General features: G+C 36.8%; 1 protein-coding gene across 4 annotated transcripts in view; it reads left to right on the forward strand.

Annotated features, from left to right (window-relative positions):
• The window catches only part of ERBB4 (v-erb-b2 avian erythroblastic leukemia viral oncogene homolog 4), a 1,418,810-nt gene that overhangs the window by 1,002,316 nt on the left and 397,355 nt on the right, over positions 1–19,139 (forward strand). For 2 of the 4 annotated variants that reach the window (XM_006891926.1, XM_006891928.1), the window contains exons 15-16: positions 7,410–7,564; positions 15,260–15,334. In XM_006891926.1, coding sequence (XP_006891988.1) covers positions 7,410–7,564; positions 15,260–15,334 — 230 coding nt within the window. Of the gene's footprint in view, positions 1–7,409; positions 7,565–15,096; positions 15,142–15,259; positions 15,335–19,139 lie in introns of all 4 variants that reach the window. The other 2 variants (XM_006891927.1, XM_006891929.1) reach the window with 1 other exon arrangement.

A 19,139-nucleotide genomic window follows, 5' to 3' on the forward strand; every position in this document is an offset into this window, starting at 1 on the left:
TTTCCTGGCCTCTCAACCATCTCATAATATTAATTGCTAATGACTATTTAAAACTTTACAACATACCAGCACTGTTATGTCCTGAATAATACTTTTACCCTCTCCACTTAAAATATGCAGAAATTGAACTTCAAAATAATAAGACCATTCCAAAAGCCAACAAGTTGTAAAATGCAGAAATAACATTCAACTAGAAAAGTTAAGACTCCAAATTTGGTACGCTTTTCAGTTTATCTTTTTTTTTTTCACCTCACAAACCAGTAATGTCTGTAAATGTAATAAGGATGAAATATTTGCTTTCTGGAAGTATGACAAATATATTTAAACTAGGAGAGTATGATCCTGTTTAAATGTGACAGAAATTCAGGATCATCTTGGAGGAATAGATTTAAAACAAAGCGAGAACTCTACTTTCATATGCTCATCAGTCTGAACTTGAATTTTCTTTATTTCATTCTTTTCTTATCCTCCCCCCCCCACCACCATCGTATTTTTTACTCAAATGTTCACAATTTCTGCATGGTCCTATTGAAAAAGATAAAGAGAAAATTTAAGAATGAGAAAAAGTAGAGAAATTAGAAAAAAAATGGCAGAAGTACAATATATTTTAGAGAAGCAGCTAAAGAAAATGACAGAGGAAGGGAATTGATTTTTTTAAATACATTTCTTATTACAGCTCTAGTGGTTGTAGGAAACCTGAAGTGAAGTGGTGAAAATAGATAAAGAGCTTGGCTGATAACCAAAAGTTGGTGGATGAAGTCCAATTAGAAATGCCTCCGAAGAAAGACCTAGTGATCTGTTTTCTAAAGCAAAGCCACTGAAAACCCTGTGAGCACAGTTCTGCTCTGAGTAACCTGGGTTTGGATTCAGCTTGACATCAGCAGTTGTGGATGTGTGTTTGTGCAGTGTATACTCACTGCTATTAATTATGATTCACGTTGACCAGTTCAGGTCAATCCGATCCACCAGTTCAGGCTGCTCTGAAGGACTTGGCAAAAAATAAATCCCCATAAATTGATGGAATACCAATTGACATATTTCAGCAAACAGTTGCCGTCCTGGATGTGCTCACCGGGTTGTACCAAGAAATCAGGAGGACAGCACCCTGGCCAACTGACTGGAAGAGATCCATATTCCCATTCCTCCCGCCCCCCCAAAAAAAAGTGACATAGGAGAATGTAGAAATTTTTGAACAATGTCAGTAATATCACATGCTAGCAAAATCCTGCTGAAGATTATCCAGAAAAGACTGTACCAGTACATTGACAGAGATCTACCAGAAATACAAGCTGGGTTTAGAAGAGCTCGTGGCACTAGAGACATTATTGCCAATGCCACATCAATCTTGGCAGAAAGCAAAAAGGAATACCATACCAGAGGAACTTTTATCTGTGTTTCATGGACTATGGAAACGCATTTGACTGTGTGGATGACAACAAATTGTGGCTACCCTTGAGGAAAATGGGAACCCCATTGATTGTGCTTATGCAAAACCTATATTTGAACCAGGAAGCAGTCCACAGAACAGAGCAAGGAAACACTACATGGTTCAAAATTGTGAAAGGTGGGTGTCAGGAATGCATACTCTTTCCACACCTTTCCAAACTATATGCAGAACATATCATTCAGGAAGTTGGGCTTAATGAGAAGAAATGTGACATCAGAATTTGACGAATGCTCAACAACAACCTACGTTATACAGTTGACACAACCTTGATTGCTGAAACTAAGGAGGGCGTGAAGTGCTTACTTCAGAAAGTAAAGGACTGTTGTCTTCAATATGGATTGAAGCTTTAACATCAAGAAAGCAAAGATTCTCACCACTTGGCCAATTGACAACACCATGATGGATGGAGAAGAGATTGAGGTTGTTAACAGTTACAGCTTGTTCAGCTTTATAATCAACAGTCTTGGCACAAGCAGTCAGGACATCAAAAGATGGATTGCGTTAGGTAAATCTACTATCAGGGACCTTTCTAGAGTGCTGAGAAGCAATAAAATCAGTCTGTAGTCTAAAGTGCGCCTGATCCAGGCTATGGTCTTTGCAATTACTTGCTATGAATCAGAGAGCTGGACAGTGACTTGCTGGATGACAGAAGAATAATTGATGCCTTTTGAGTTGTGATGCTGGAGAAGAGTCTTAAACATACCATGGACCACCAAGAAAACAAATAGGTCTGTCTTGGAGAGGTTGAAACCAAGTTTCTCCTTGGAAGTTAGGATTTTGAAGCTTAAGCCTGACATGCTTTGGACCTGTGGCCAGGAGAGACCAGTCCTTTTTTGCTCACTCACTGTCATTGAGTTGATTTTTCTTGTAATAACCCGTAATTTCCACAGTTGTAAATCTTAGCAGCAGGAAAGTGTCTGTCTTTCTTCTGTGGAACAAATAATGGGTTCAAAGCCCTGGAAATGTACAGTCTTTCAGTTAGCTGCATAACACTCCAAGGGATATGCCACTAGACCCTTTCTAGAAAGGTTTACAGCTTTGGAAACTGAAGGAAGCAGTTCTCCTTTGTTCTCTCACGTGCATTTGACTCAGTGACAGTAGGTTTGAGTTTTCAGTTATTTAACTTCTAGGTTGTCTTCAAAGTCTCTTTATACTCAGAGAGACAAATGCTGCTTTCACTTCCATTTTCTGTTATCTCATTTATAAGTTCATTCATTTACTTAGGTTTAAAAACAAAACAATTGATGTTGTAAAAGTTCTCCTTTGGAAATACTACTAAGCACATTAACTTGGAGCAGATTCCAACTCATAGTGACCTATTGGATTGAAGAACACTGTGACATGTGCTTTCCAAGGCTGTGAGGCTGTTCATGGGCCGGGTGTGTCATCCCTCTGTTGAGATGACGTCCTGAGACTGAGTTCAAACTGCTAAGGTTTCCATTCGTAGCCTGAACATAACAAAACAGACACATTTCTTTTTTTATATCAATTTTTTATAGAAATGAGGTGAGGAATTAATTTACTTTATTAAATGATATTTAAGAACAAACTCAGAGGGTTTTTGGTTTTATGAGGTGATCTTCAGATTTTGCTGGACATGGTTCTACATTATAAAAACTTAGACAAATAATGTGCAATTTCTAGTAATATAACAAATGTGTATGTAGTTTTATATTTGTGTTCTATAAAAGAAACATCAGTATGTCTGTTGTACAATAAGTCCTGTCACTGAGCATACTTGCACAGTAAATGATTTTGTATAATAGACAGCATTATGTGCCTAAGTACCCATGAGCAGGTGTTAAAATTGGAAGCTTATGCAGTATTCTTTTTTGGTGGAGAATAAGAAATTGTCATTATTAAACTCTTCACATTGAATAGGAATGAGGTTACAAAGGATGGCTTTAAAAAAAAAAATAAACCCTGACATTCATATCGAAGTAGCAAAATAAGAAGAAATGTGACCAAACCTCAGCAGAGTCATTGCAAAACTCTGTCCCTGGATACTTCTCCCCCCCCTTTTACAACTCTTCACGAGCAAAGGAGGCTTGGTTGAGCAATGGTTAAGCAAGGCCTGGTAACTGAAAGTAACTGGTTCAAATCCATCACTTGTTTTCTGGAGGAAAAAAAGCTAGTGATCTGTTCCCTAAAAGATAACAGCCAAGGAAATTATATGGGTTAATTATACTCTTTCCTATGGGTCAGAATCCACTCAGGACACATACTAGGAACTTTATTAGCAGCTTCCATCTTTATTTAAAATATTGTATTTCTTGATGCCGTATGTGATCAACAAGTTGTAGCCACTAGCAGATTTTGAACTAACAGTTTTGTTGTTGTGTACTGTTGTAGACCTTCCAGTAGGTTTTCAGAGACAGTTAATCTCAGGGGAGGCGATTGCTCATCCTTCTTCCGCGTAGCAGCTGGTGGCCTCGACCCCTGTGCCTTGGGATTGCAGTGCAGCTTCTTGCCACTAGGCCACCAGAGCTCCTTGACAGTTTTGTAGAACTGTACTGTCATAGTTGGAGCTGGTGCACAGATTTTTTTTTTGTCCAATGTTGTTAGTGTGTGTCGTAGGGACAGTCCCGATTCAGTGTGACCTTTATGACTAAGCAAAACTATCCCAGAGGGTTAGGCTTTACTCTTTATAGAAAAAGACAGCTATTGTCCTAGATAGAACCACTTAGGAAATAGGACTACTGGACGTTGTGTTAGCAGATTAGCCTTTACACTTTGTGTCACTGGGAATCCTGTCTGGTGAATAATCCTATAAAATTCTGGCTAGCTCTTGGCTCTCAAAATCCAACTGACTACAATTAAAAGCTGAGAAGACTAATTTCTCCCTCTCTATTAACGGAATTTAATTTATTTAAAATATCTTGAATATGAACTCTCATATTCTTTAACTATGTGGGAATACCAGATCTGGAGAACAAATCGGTCAGGGAAAGAAAATGTTATAGGAAAAATTGATCAAAAGAACAGGCATCCTAAGAAAATATTTCAAAAAAAAAAGTAAATTTCAGGTACATCTTGAAAAAGGTGCAGCCGAGTGCTCTTTGGAGGCGAGAATGATGGGGCTTTGCCTCACATACTTTGGGCATGTTGCTAGGAAGGGCTATTCCTTGGAGAAGAACATGATGCTGTGAAGAATGGAAGGGAGACACCCAATTAGGTGAATTGACACTGACTGCTGCAACGTTTCAAGATGTGTGAAGATGGTGCAGGATAGAACATGATTCAGACCTTTTGTTTATAGGGTCTCTGTGAGTCATACTCAACACGATGGCATCTAACAACAACAACATATCAGCACAAGAAGATCCTGAAACCTTTGATGAGATAACTATTCCTCACAAATATTTGAGATTATTACAACTTTTTTTTTTGGAAGCAGGAGTGGCAACCACTTCCTAAATAACATACCTATGGAAACTCTATGAACTTTGATAAATGACAATATTTATAGAAATGCTTCAGGCTTTTTGTTCATAGGATTGCTAGGAATCGGGCTCGACTTGACGGCAATAAGCAACAACAACAACTTCCAACTTTAGGGGTTTATCTTTCAGCACTTTATGAGACTACAAGACACTCAGATTTATTTCATATTGTCATTTCTTATTAGCATGTTATATATTAGAAAGTTAATGCCTGGTGGCAAGAAGCAGAGCTGCAATCCAAAGACATGCAGTTTGAATCCACTGGATGTTTCATGGGGAAGGATGGGCAATCTCCTCCCCTACTTTGAACTGCCTTGGAAACCCACTAGAGGATCAGCTATGGGATGGTTCCAACTCTACAGTACCAACAACAACAACATCAACAACAATCTATGAAATTACTTTATTTACCAATTTATGCTAGTAAATTTGGCGAATAGCTAGATGCCTGGCTGACTGACAAGAAGGGATTCATATTTGTTCACATCTCAAGAAAGGTGCGCCAGCAGAATGTGGAAATACCGTATCACAAGCAAGCAAACTACTGCTGAAGATCATTAAGAAATGGATAGAACAGTACTTATAAAACTACAACCCATTCAAGCTGGATTTAAAAGAGACCATGACACCAGGAACATCATTGATGATTTCAGATGGATCCTGACTGAAGTAAAGAATACCAGAAGAATATCTAGTTCTGCTCTTTTGACTGCAAAAGCATTTGACTGTATGGATCATAACACATTATGGCTAACATTCAGAAGAAAGAGAACTGAAGAACATTTAATTGTGCTCATTTAAAACCTATACCTAGACCCAGAGGCTATTGTGTGAACAGAGCACAGGAGCCCTGCATGGTTTAAAATTAAGAAAGGTGTGCATCAGGTTGTACACTTTCTCCATGCATACTCACTCTGTATGCTGAGAAAATTATCTGAGAAACTGGACTCTGTGAAAAAGAACGTGGCATCAGGATTGGAGGAAGACTCACAAATTGCCTGTGATACACAGATGATACCACCTAGCTTGCTAAAAGTGAGGAGGACTGGGATCAAAACACTTGCTGCAGATGATCAAACACTGCAGCCTTCAATATGGATTGCATCTCAATGTTTAAAACAATTTAAAAGTCCTCATCGCAGAACCAATAGGCAGCATCATGATAGATAGAGAAAAGATTGAGTCCGTCAATGACTTCATCTTACTTGCATCCACAATAAGTGCATTTGGTATTAGCAGTCAGGAGATCAAAAGACATATTGCATCGGGAAAGTCTGCAATTAAGGACTGCAGTCAGGACCTCTCCATATTATTTCTGAGCAATGATGTCAGTTTGAGGACTAAGGTGCACCTGGTGAAGGCCTTAGTCTTTTCAGTAACTGCTATGCATCTGAGAGCTAGACAATAAATAAGAATGATGGAAAAATAATTGATTGAGGGAGCAAGCGAAGGGAGGAAAATGCAACAATGAAAGAATCTTTTTAAAGAGAAAAGTGAACTACGGGTAGGGAGGGAACTGCGCAACAATGAATGAATGGGAAAATGTTCTGTAAACTTTCATTAAAGTATTAGTTTTTCTTTAAAAAAAGTGAAAATAAAAAGAATTGTATCCTGAGTGTTGCAGACCTGGATTGTCATCTGTTGCTTCCTTAATAAACTTGATAATCATGGGGGAGGGTGGAGAATTGATGCCGCTGAGGTGTGGTGTAACAGGAGAATACTGGATATCCCAGGGGCTGCCAAAACAACAGGCAGATATGTCTTGGAGAAGATCCATCCAAAGTTGGAGGCAAAAATAGCCAAGTATCTTCTCACATACTTTGTGGATATTTCTAGGAGAGGCCATTCTTTGGAGAGGGACATGCTTGTAAAGGTGGAGGGACAGCAAAAAAGAGGAAGACCCACAACTAGGTGGATTGATACAGTGACTGCAGCAAAGGGCTCGAGCGTGTCAGAGATTGTGTGGGTGGCACAGGATAGAATGGGGTTCAAGTTTATTTTTCAGGCACGATGTCCTTTTCCAAATAATAGCCTTTCCTAACAGCAGGTCCAAAATATATGAGATGAAGTTTGTTTGTTTGTTTTTTCCTAAGGAACATTCTGGTTGTGTTTTTGTCCATGACATGAACTGTTAGGCTCTCATTAATGCCATTTGTATTACTACAGCTTCATGCACCAGCCTTTGTACGGCTGCAAAAGCACTCTAGTTCCTAGACTACCCACCCAATAACTATTTCAGTTGAGTTGGCTTTATAATGACCTTGCATCAGGTTTTTGAGGTTGTAAATTACTTCAGGAAGACAATGCTCATCTTAATCCTACAGAGCCAGCTTCTAGAGAGATGCAGCCTAGGGGTTGGCAGTACAGCTCACCATGGACTATGCCACCAGGCTTCCCTCCAGTTCCTTAGAAGAATAACGCATCAAAGCCTCAGTAACTAATAAGCATGAATGCATTCCAAAGAGCCTAACACTTACTTTTTTCTCTGCCTGTTTTTCTTTTGTCTTTTGATACCTCAGGGACCTGACAACTGTACTAAGTGTTCCCATTTTAAAGATGGTCCAAACTGTGTAGAGAAGTGTCCCGATGGCTTACAGGGAGCAAACAGTTTCATTTTCAAGTATGCCGATCAGGATCGAGAATGCCACCCTTGTCACCCAAACTGTACTCAAGGGTAAGTAGGTGGCGTGGCTGACCAAGGCTCCAAGTGCCAGGCGTTGGCCTAGAGGGTACACATGTGTGTCTCTAAAACCATAGGAAGTATTTTTTTTTAATTCTCATGTAAAATGTTACTGATCTCTGCACTTACTATGTTGAATTTTAGTAGCATCTTTTTCTAGAAAAAAGACATTTCTAGGCTGTGAAATATTTCTGTTTTATTAAAATTACTACTGAGATCTTGAAGATTTGTCAGATGTGTTTATGGTTGTAGAAATTGTCCTTGTTTAACTTTAGATTCCATGTTCTAAGAATGGCAAGATTCTAATCATGTTTTAATATTTATTATATCTATAGCAGAATTTTTCCTTATTACAACAGTTATGTTAAGGTAAACATAGATCCCTTTAATAAATATGATTTAACATTAGCCTTTCAGTGATGCTAAATAAAATTGCTGTGTGGAAAAAGTAAAATTAAGAGCATCGTTGATATGCATGTTAATGAAATACAAGTGCATTCTGTGAAGGAAATTGTATTATAGGTTATCCGATAAGCTAGAATTAATATGACCAATAGAGAACAATTTGAGATGGGAATAGGCTTCTGTTTTTCAACAGTATGAATTGTGGAAAGATTAGTAAGTACATTAGCGATAATAACGATGATAGTTGTATAACAAAGACCCACTTCAGGAAGCAGAAAAGTGCAGGAGTGTGCGAAAAATAACGTAACTCCTCTCATAGATTCTAACAACCACTCCTTAAGACCACAAATGTATTTCAGTAAGTAGGTATTTTTCACTTCTCTTCTTCTGAATTTGAATTTAGAATAGAATGCAGTTTCACATACCCTATCCTCTTCCTATCCATAAAAGCTCGCCATTATTATACATGCATGCACATGCACACACATGAACACACTTACACAGACACAGACACTAATAGAGACTCTTGTTAAGAATCAGCCTGGGTACTCTCTATCAGTCAGGAAAATATGAGAATCTCTAAAGAGATTTTCTACCAGATTAAGTGCTATCTGTTAGGGGATATTGAAGAAGTTCAGCAAGGAACATGATTTTCTGCCAGGAAGACATCAATTTGCAAATGCTGCTACAATTTCCTGCAGGTCAAGAAGCAACTTAAGTCACTCTGTGAAGTGGCAGAGCCTCAAAAGATGCAGTAATATTCTGCCATTCAAATTCAAATTCAGCCTGGAAGAACTTACAGATTTACACATAAGCACATAGGTTGAGGATACCAAAATAGTCACACAGTTTCTTCAAGAAAATGATAAATAATAAACTGTGTTTCCTGAGTTTCTGGCCCACTTGAGTGAAGAGTATTTCATGAAGCGACAACTGGGATGGCAGAGCAGGAAAAGAAGTCGGCAGCAGAAAGAGAAAACTTTGCCTGCTAAAATCATCATCCACAAGAGGGTTTTATTGTTCTGCAACTAAAATTAAACCAGTAAATTATTCAATATAATGCTGATGTCAACAGCTGTTGCCATTCAAAATGAGACCTTTTGCTGTTTTGGCAAATCTAATTACAATGAAGCCATTAGGGAAAAGAACGTGAGATCTGAGAGACAGGCTGGATGCGTGGGTGGTGTCTTCCCCTAAATCCTTTCTAGCCATGATTATGTAATAAAAGAAACATACAGAGTAGGAGGAGGACAGTGAAAGTGCAATATATTTCAGTGGTAAAATGTGGTTGTTGTCCAAAACAGAGCATGAAGATGTCATAGAGATCAGATCTCACCAAATCATTAGGAAATCCACATAAATGACTGCAAGCCTCTGTGGCATCTCCATGCCATCCACATAAATGACTGCAAGCCTCTGTGGCATCTCCGTGCTATAGAATTATGGCAAGACAAGATTGGAAGTGTGTGTGTTTACAGTCCTCTTCTGAAGCAAATGAATTATCTAATTAATGACAAATTTGATCCTGAAGGCTTTTGTTGTTGTTTTTATTTCTTTTCCTGCTCAATTAATCATTATTTCAAATAGCCACTCTAGGTCCATATTCACGGATCTCACAAATGTTCTGGGATCCCCACCCCAGAGCAAAAACTGGGAATTTGAGTTCTCTATGTGCACTATTGTACACCAGCATTGTGCTTTGGGCTCCTGTAATGAGGTGATGAGGTGGTGCTTTGGGCTCCTGTAATGAGGTGATGAGGTGCAATGAACAGTCAGAATTAAGCATGAAGAATTGAGAAGGTGCCAAGAAAGACCACGAGACAACTCATCCTAATGGCTTGAATGACAAATTGTATTCCTAAATGTGTAGTATAATTTAAATATCGGTAAGTGTGGGCTCACAGACCACCTCCACTTCTAGAAGCAACACCTATGTGTGTGTGTTTTTTAAGAGTTTTTAGAATCCTGTTTAACAACTTTATGAAAAGAAAATTATTTGTTTACTACTTTAAAATTGCTGTTCTTCCCTAAAAGCACATTAAATATATCTAAAACATATTGTAATGGGAAAGTCTGCTGTTAGGGACCTCTCTAAAGAACTCAAGAGCAACGGTGTCTCTTTGAAGACGAAGGTGCACCTGATACAGGCCATGGTCTTTGCAATCACTTGTTATGCATCAGAGAGCTGCACAATGACTAGGGAGGATAGAAGGAGAATTGACGCCTTTGAACTGTGGTGCTGGAGAAGAGTATTGAATGTACCATGGACTGCCAAGAAAACAAACAGATTCATCCTAGAAAGGGTTAAACCAGGCTGCTCCTTGGAGGCAAGGATTCTGAAGCTTCGTCTGACATACTTTGGACATGTTTTAAGGAGAGACAGGTCTTTAGAGAGGGACATCATTGGACAGCACAGGAGGGGAAGACCCTCTATGAGGTGGATTGATTCTGTGACTGGGGTAATTGGGATGGGTGTGTCAGAGGCAATGCGATTGACACAGAATAGAGCAGGGTTTAGGGCTGTTGTACATAGGGTCGCTATGAGTCGCAAATGACTCGACGGCACATAACAACAACAACAACATATACAGTAACAGTAAGTTATATATTAGTTATTATATGATAACTAATAAGTTACTTGAATACTTTTCAAATAAGTTATCCATTTAGCCTCTATCAGGAGGTTCTCATTAGTAACTTTACCAAAAAGGAGTAAAAAATACACTGCCTATTCTTTCCTCAGCTAGAATAGTCCTACGTTAACAGATTGTTTTTCTTACCTTATAAGTCTTTCAACTTTGTTGTACTGAACAATCACTGGATGCTGGATATAGTAATAGATTAGTGCAGAAACAAGGAAGACGCAATTCCTATTTCTAGAGTCCTTCATTCCAATGGATTCACATTCTTGAACTATTTACCTTTCCATTAGACCCTTCTGCACAGGATTTTGAAATGATGAGCAAAATTGCAAAACTTAGAACTCATTTTAATATTTCATAATAGAAAGATTGATATTTAAAATGATACCTTCTGAACCAAATTTAGTATGTAATTAAATGGAAGTAAGGTCAGGGATGACAGTATTCCTCATTAATGTCATTTGAATCCCAGCTAATTTTATGCCAATTGAATTTCAAACTAAACCTGTATGTTGGATATACTTATTTCAGAAGGCCTTGTAAATTCCAATTAACATTAGAAACATGATTTCATATTACTCAATTTTATGTATGCCTGAAGATTGTGTTTCATTAATCCTTTGAATATAATTTAAAATATATCCACAATATATTCCCATTATATATGGGAAAGAATACAAGCAGACCTGTTCATGGAATTATAAAGTATATCATTTCAGTTAAGATGAAAGAAAAATCCACATTGGAGTTTCAAACTTTAGAACAGATTTTGTCAAGATATCTTCTGTTTTGGTTTGTGAGCACCTCTCCTTTCTGGACAATGAATAAGGAGGACGAAAGAATTTATACATCTGAATTGAGATGTTGGTGAAGAATATTTAATATACACCTCAAATACTTTGGGCATGTTGCTAGGAGGAGTTATTCCTTGGAGGAGGACATGGTAATAAGAAGCGTGGAGGATCGCACAGAAGAGAAAGACCTTCAACTACGTGGATTGACACAGTGACTGCTGCAATGGACTCTTGTATGTCAGGAAGTGTGAGGATGGCACAGGCTAGAACAGGCTTCAGATCTTGTGTTCATAGGTTTCCTATGAGTCGTACTTGACTCAGTGGTACCTAGCAAATCAACAACAACCAAAAGAAGAGGGGAGCTTTGGTGGCTTAGCAACAAAGATCTGCACTGCCAATGCAAAGGTATGTGGTTTGAGTCTACCAGCTGTTCCTGTGCAACTTGCTGCCTTGAAAACCTACTGGAGGGTCAGCTGTGGGTTGGTTCCAACTCAGCAGTACACAGTAATAACCAGAAGAAAGAACACATTTATCTTGAAAGTATGATCAAAATGGTCCTTATAGGGGCTGGGAGACCTGATTTCACCTCATGCCCTGGACATGTGGCCAGGAGGGGACCACTCCCTGGAGAATACTGTGTTTTGTACAGAAAAGGATCAAGAAAGGAGGGGAAATAAAAGAAGATCCATCCATAATGAAATGGATTAACACAGTGGCGGCAGTGTGAGCCCAAGTATGTTACAGCTGTGAGGATGGTGCTGGTACTGGACGGTGTTCCTTCTGTTGAATGAAACACTCATATGTGTTAGAACCCGAGCTATAGCACCTAACAACAGGATGCTTAGAAATCAGTAAAATATTTGCAGATTTTGAGGCTTCATTTCATACATGGGTATGTGGCCAGGAAGGACAAGTCCTTGGAGAAGGACATCATGCTTGGAAGGGTGGAGGGATAGCACAGGAGAGGAAGACCACGGATGAGATGGTTTGATACAATAGCTAGGGTAATGAGGGCAGGTGTGTTGGAGACAGTGGGGTTGACTCAGGACAGAGCAGGGTTCAGAGCTATTGTGCATATGGTCACTATGAATTGTAATCAACAAGACAGAATATAACAACAACATGGAATATATCTCAATAGTCAATATTCTATATATTTTTCTAGATTACATTACTAAGACAAAATATGAATTCCATTTCTATTCTTTATTTAACTATTCAATTTTGAACATTATTTTTTAGTTATTCTGTATTCTAATTTTGGAAGGAGGAGTGGCATCCACTTCCATAATAGCTTGCCTCTGGAAACCCTATGAACCTGGAGCGTCGAGGACTCTCCTTCATAGGGTTGCTATGAGTCACCTGTGACTCGACGGCTCTTAACAACAACAACATATTCTAATTACTTATTTTGACATTTTGATTCTCACACTCTAATATCTTCATTTTACTTTCTTTGTTTCCTCATTGATTGCTCTCAAACCTCAGAGTTTCTCTAGTTGTTTCCATATATTGCCTCACTGTACATCACTTTTAATGATCACAGCCACTCCAATGCCAGATCTCAAACCATAAGCTTCAGCTGTCTTACTCCTCTACAAGCATTACCAGAGCATTCTAGTCACACCAGAATATCTTACTAACTCGCCTTTATTCACAGGTCTTATTTCATGAGGTACCTCAGTAGACAGGCATGGTAGTCCCCAGGTTTGAAAACCCTACGTGGTAGTTATACTTTGTCATCATGAGTCACAATCAACTTGATGACAGCAAATAGCAACATTACCATGCATCACCCTCAACAGTATACATCTGCTTCTACATCTGTCTCCTTCATTAAATTGTGAGCTCAGTGAGAGAAGGCTAAATGCCTAATTCATCTTTTGCCTCCCTCCAGCTCCTAGAACAGTAGGGGGACTTGGTACGCATGTAACACAGATTCTTTTAATGGAAGAATAGAGGTCTTTCATCAGTCATACATTTTTTTCAATTAGAATTCCACTTCTAGAATTTTTACCTAAAGATAGAGACTTCAAACTAACTCTGGCTTTTCAGAGTCTCTCTTAGACATAGAATATTAGTTTTATTAAATAGCAATACTTTAAAAAACCCCACACATTTTAAAGAATATATAATAGCAATCTAAGAAAAAAAAGAATACCATGTAAAGACAATTGTGAAGCGATTTGAATAGTTGATGTTTCATTTTTACAAATGCTTTTGATTATGGATAATAGTATCGATGCAAAGCGATATGCTCTAAATAATTCTTATTTGAGGTGGGCTTTTCTTTAGCATTTGTGTCACAAATGTAGTCCCCATATTCCTCTGAGTTAAAATTTTACTCCCTTGTTTTTAAAATTTTCAAAACAAATTAATTCTTTAATTAATGTTAAATGTTAAAAATGTTAAAACAAATATTTAAGAGGTGGAGTGAGAGTGACTTAACTGCCATTAGACAATTTTACAAGTTCAACAAAATTTGTCTGGACATGCTATCTGGTCAGCTCTGCCTCCCACAGCATAACGTCCAACAGATAGCTAGAGTTTTCTAAATATCCAATGACAGTTGACGCACCTTTATATTTCATGTCATAATTTTATTTTCACCTTCTTTTGGCCCTGAAAATTAAAAGTATATATAAGTAAATATATCATTATTATTCCCTGAATCAAACATTTCTAAAATCTCAGCTGTTGAAGGAATCTGGATAAGGTCCTGATGTGGTTTATATGTGATGAGAGATAAGGGAAAGAAAAACAATTTAAGTACATTGGAAAATGGAAAAAAAATATTCCTATAATGGTACAAAATGCAATTCTAAGAACTGTGCTTGACAATTTTGTGTACTCCTGGAATTCCATTTCAATGTTAATCTCATTGGATTCTTTGGTTACCTGGATTTCAATTTATTCACATTGCAGAATATTTACTTATTTCTTATTGTTTGAGGTCAGTATTGTGCCATTTTATAAACTTGTTTTGCTTGCCAGCTATGCTACTGCTGTATTTAAAGAAAGTATCAAGATAAACTGCAGGATGGTGACACCACTTCATTTCCTTTTTAAATGAATTCACAAACATAAGTATCTTTTAAAATCAGTAACAACCAAACAATATAATAAGGTGATAATGGAAAATATCCTTGAGAATGGTGTTGCAGGATGTTAATTCATTTTCTGCCAAAGTCAATCTTTAATGAACTTTAAGCATTAGGTATTATGTTATATCTAATAATATGTTTTCTTATCTTCACTGATTTTCTTTTTACTTCAACTTAAAGTTTTAAGAGGAAACATAACTACTGAAATAACAAGTTACTATCTTAATATCATTAAGATATATGTATATATATATATATATATACTCATGAGTAGTGCAAATTAATTGAACTACTAGAAGGTATTAAAAATGTGTATTTGAAAGTCATTCAGAGAAGTAGGGTCACATGTCCTTCTCTATGGACTTATATTTTTTGCGGTCCACACTGATGATAATTGTCATTCATTGCTGTGTTTCCATAAAGCCATGATCTTCCCACCAGTTTCAAATCCTCATTGCTCTAAAAATTGCCTGATCATTATAATTAAGAATGTGACACAATCAGTATATATCTTGCCGAGTCTTTTAATATAATGTCTTTCTTTTCTTTCCTTGTATTTTTAAAATTTGCGTTTTCTGCAGGTGCGTAGGCTCAAGTATTGAAGACTGCATTGGCCTGATGGATAGGTACTTGGTGTGCTTGTCCCCATGTTCTCCTTCCAAGGCTCCATGTGTGAGCACTGGTGCATGTGTGTGCATGTCACTGAATGGAGAATGATGTTTTCTGTTCTGTAATTGCCTGCAGGTGTAGCGGTCCCACTAGTCATGACTGCATTTACTACCCATGGACGGGCCATTCCACTTTACCACAACATGCTAGGTAACATTCACCACATTTCCATGTTGTCACTCAAATCCTTTATCTGGGATCATAGATAAAGTATACTAACCAGTTGGGGCAAAGTTTTAATATCTAGAAGTAGAGGGTAATATGCAAGAGATGTAAAATATTTTCTTTTTAAAAGCAATTTTGCTTGCTGCTTTTTCTTCATTATGATTTCAGAGTCTGTATCTGAAAGTACGTTTTCAAAAATGCTATCCAACTCAAGGAGGATGTTGGATTGCCAATCTAGAATTTTAATGGAGTATATTTGTTCTTACTCTGAAGATGATTGCCAAAGAATAAGAGAATTTTAAAGGAGCATTTTACAAAAGTTTTCTGTTTGTAAAGTGTTGTTTAATCAGATGTAATTTCTGGTTTTATGGTATTTTCATCTGGTTGGTATATTCCTGAGGTACCAAAATTACCATACAATAAAGACAATATAAAGAAATCTTTTTCCAGGTAAAAATACAACTTGGAATTCTAGAAAGATATCTTCATGTTCACCCAAAAACTTATACACAAATCTTTTTTTAATTTTTTTGCCGTAATTTCCCAAACTAGAATTTATTCAAATGTGTTTAAACTGTGATGTAGTCATACATTGTAACATTATTTAGAAATTAAAAAAAGAACACCAAAAACTGTTAGAAACAGGACGACTTGGTTACTCTCAAAAGCATTCCCCTAAATGAAAGAAGTCAGATTTAAAGCACTGCATATGCTTCTATTTATGTGACTTTCTTAAAGAGCAAAGCCACAGGGGCAGAAAGCAAATCAATCCTTGCCATGGGCTTGAGGTTGACTGCAAAAGGGTATCAGGAAAATTGGAGGACTCATGGAATTGTTCCGTATCTTTTAGATTGTAATTGTTGCACACATTTTCAAAAATTACTGACCTTAAAGTTACAAAAAGTAAATTTCCCTGTATATACATTATACTTTGATAAACATAACTTTCTAAAAAATGTTAACATTTTTAGGAAAAATTGTAACTTTATTTTCTTATTTAGATCTGGTTTTAACTATCACTGTGAGATAAATTCATTGCATGATTTAGAAAATACTATTAAATTGCAATTGACAAAATTATAATTTTAAATACTGTCCTAAAGGTATATTTGTTATTGTTGTTGAAGTATAACATACATACTAAATAAGTACCCCAAACTAAAATGTTAAGCTCAGTGAATAAAATTATCTTTATAATCAGATGAAGTATTATCACGGTATTATCAAAACCCCAGATCTCCTTGCATCACCTTCCAAAGATGATGTTGTTGTTGTTGATTACCTTCAAATTGAACATGACTTATAGCCACCCTACAAAAAAAAGCCTAAAGCCTTTCTGTAACTGTCAACATTTATCAAAGTTCATAGATTTTCTGGAGGAGTATTTTTTAAGGAAGTGGATGTCACTCCTACTTCCAAATCTGTCTTACCCTGGGAGGTCCATCAAAACACTGTCTGCCATGGGTAACTGTTATTCTGATTACTAACATCATATAACCATTTTGCCTGATTTTTCACTTTGTATAAATTGAATCCTAGAGTATGCATTCTTTACATCTGGCTTCTTTTACATATTTTTGAGATTGTTTCATGCCATTGAAATGAATCAGATTTGTCTTTGTTTTTCATTATGTAGTATTGTCTTTAAATGTGCAGTGTGTTTTTTAAAAATAATCTGATATATCTCATTACTGTATTTTTTAAATGATATAAGTAGAGAAATGCATTTCTAAGAAGAAAGGACGTGTTATAATCAATTTATGTATACAGCAGTGGCACTCTGACATTTGGGAATTATCAAAACTGTTCCATACAAATGTTTAGAGTATGATTTATATTAATAATAGGAAAAGGCATAATTCTTTGTCAGCAAAAGACATAAATATATACATATACACACGTAGGGGAGAGTATGAATTATGGAGAACAATTCTAATGTCCAAGGAATAGATCTGATGATTTGGTTGGCTGCTAAATGATAGTTTATTGATTTGAACCGACCAGTTGTTCATGGGAGAGAATCGAAGCACTCTGCTTTCATAAAGGTTTGCAGCCCTGGAGATATGATGGACAATTCTACAGTGACCGCTGTGATCCCTAAGAATCACCAAGAATGAAATCCTTAGCAGTGTATGAGTGGAAATTTAAAGTGCATGTTTTTGAGTCTAAGTCCATCTTATATTGTTTGGCCTTGATATTTAGGTTGATCCACGTAGGTCCTACCACCTTTAAGAGGGTTTCACATTTGTTTTGATAATTTTCTTATAATATTTCCAGTTTACTAGTGAGAATATATATTATGATGTTTACCATTCTATTTCTAGAGATGGTTTTCTGAAAACCAAATGTCATAACTTTTATAAATGTGTGATATTGAATAAGTTCCTTATAATCCTGAACCTCAGTTTCTTCAAGTGAAAATGGAGGTACTGTTATTGATAATAAATCAGTTGTTACGATTAAGTACAAGTTGGCAAAGTTTTAAAAAGAACAGCTGCTTCATAGATGACTCAGTAATTTATATATCAAGGATCATTTAAAAGAGATTCTTCAATATGAAAGCTTAAGTTCATATATTGGCACTATCATTTTTCTTACCTGTAAATTTGAATGTTAATAGTTATTTCTTAGATGGAAATTCTTATGTCTCATAAGATTGACGTGAAATTTAATTCAGATAAATATAGGAGCTGCAGTATAGGGTATGCTCACTGGGAATGATTATTACTCTAGTTGAAATTTTGATACAAAATCACGAAGTTATGTTCTATTTGATAATTTATGTACAAGAAGGGCATTAATCCTAAAATGTAGTGATTACAGGATTAGCATATCAAAATGTCTCAGATTAACTTTGTATCATTTGCATTTAACTCTGTATCGCATTTTTCAGGGTAATGGTATAGATAAAAGTAGAGTAAGGTTTATTCCTTTTAAAAAAGTTATAATGACTCCAGAGACTATCTCCTTCAGGCAGCCTTTTAACATGGAACAGAAGCCACTCCCAAAATCACCTTGCAGCCAAATATGCAGTTTAAAGTTGGATAGTGGCTAAATATTATAGAAGAAGAATTGATACCTTTGAGTGATGGTGTTGGAGAAAAGTACTGAATATCCCATGAAAACTGCCAAAAGGACAGACAGATATGCCTTGGAAAAGGTGCAGCCAGAGTTCTCCTTGGAGGCAAGAATAATGAAGCTTCATCTTACATGGTTCGCACATTGTTAGGAAGGACCAGTCCTTGGAAAAGGACCATGCTTCGAAAGGTAGAGGATCAGTGAAGGAGGGAAAGACCCTGCATGATTTAATGATGAACTCAAGTAAGTCAGAGACAGCACAGGATAGGGCAGGGTTCAGATCAATTGTTTACACGGTCAACGTGACTCATAGTCAACTTGCTTCCACCTAACAACAACATCCATGCAGAACATGCTCAAAGCAATCAATTATACCACAGTAAATGGGTCACATTTTCCCAAAGGCAAATATGGAAAGGCACGGAGGCTGGATAGAAACTAGAAGGTGGGATGAAAATGGGAAGAGTGTGATAGGCACAGTGGGAAGAGCAACCAGTGCCTAGGAATAATTTGTGTATGAATGATTTAACACTCTAAATTTAATATGGGCGGGTTTTGAAATGATCCATACTCCTGTCATAGTTTAATGCCAGTGTCACTTTTTTACTTGAGGTCACATCGCAGTTGATCCTTTAGCTGTAGAATTCATGTGTGATTTATGATAGAGATGATGTGATATTCTTTTTTTTTCTATTATGAATGATATTCTTGA

The sequence above is a fragment of the Elephantulus edwardii genome, unplaced genomic scaffold (genome assembly GCF_000299155.1).
Source record: "Elephantulus edwardii isolate Elephantulus edwardi_28Jun2011 unplaced genomic scaffold, EleEdw1.0 scaffold00106, whole genome shotgun sequence".
In the NCBI taxonomy this organism is placed as follows: Eukaryota; Metazoa; Chordata; class Mammalia; order Macroscelidea; family Macroscelididae; genus Elephantulus; species Elephantulus edwardii.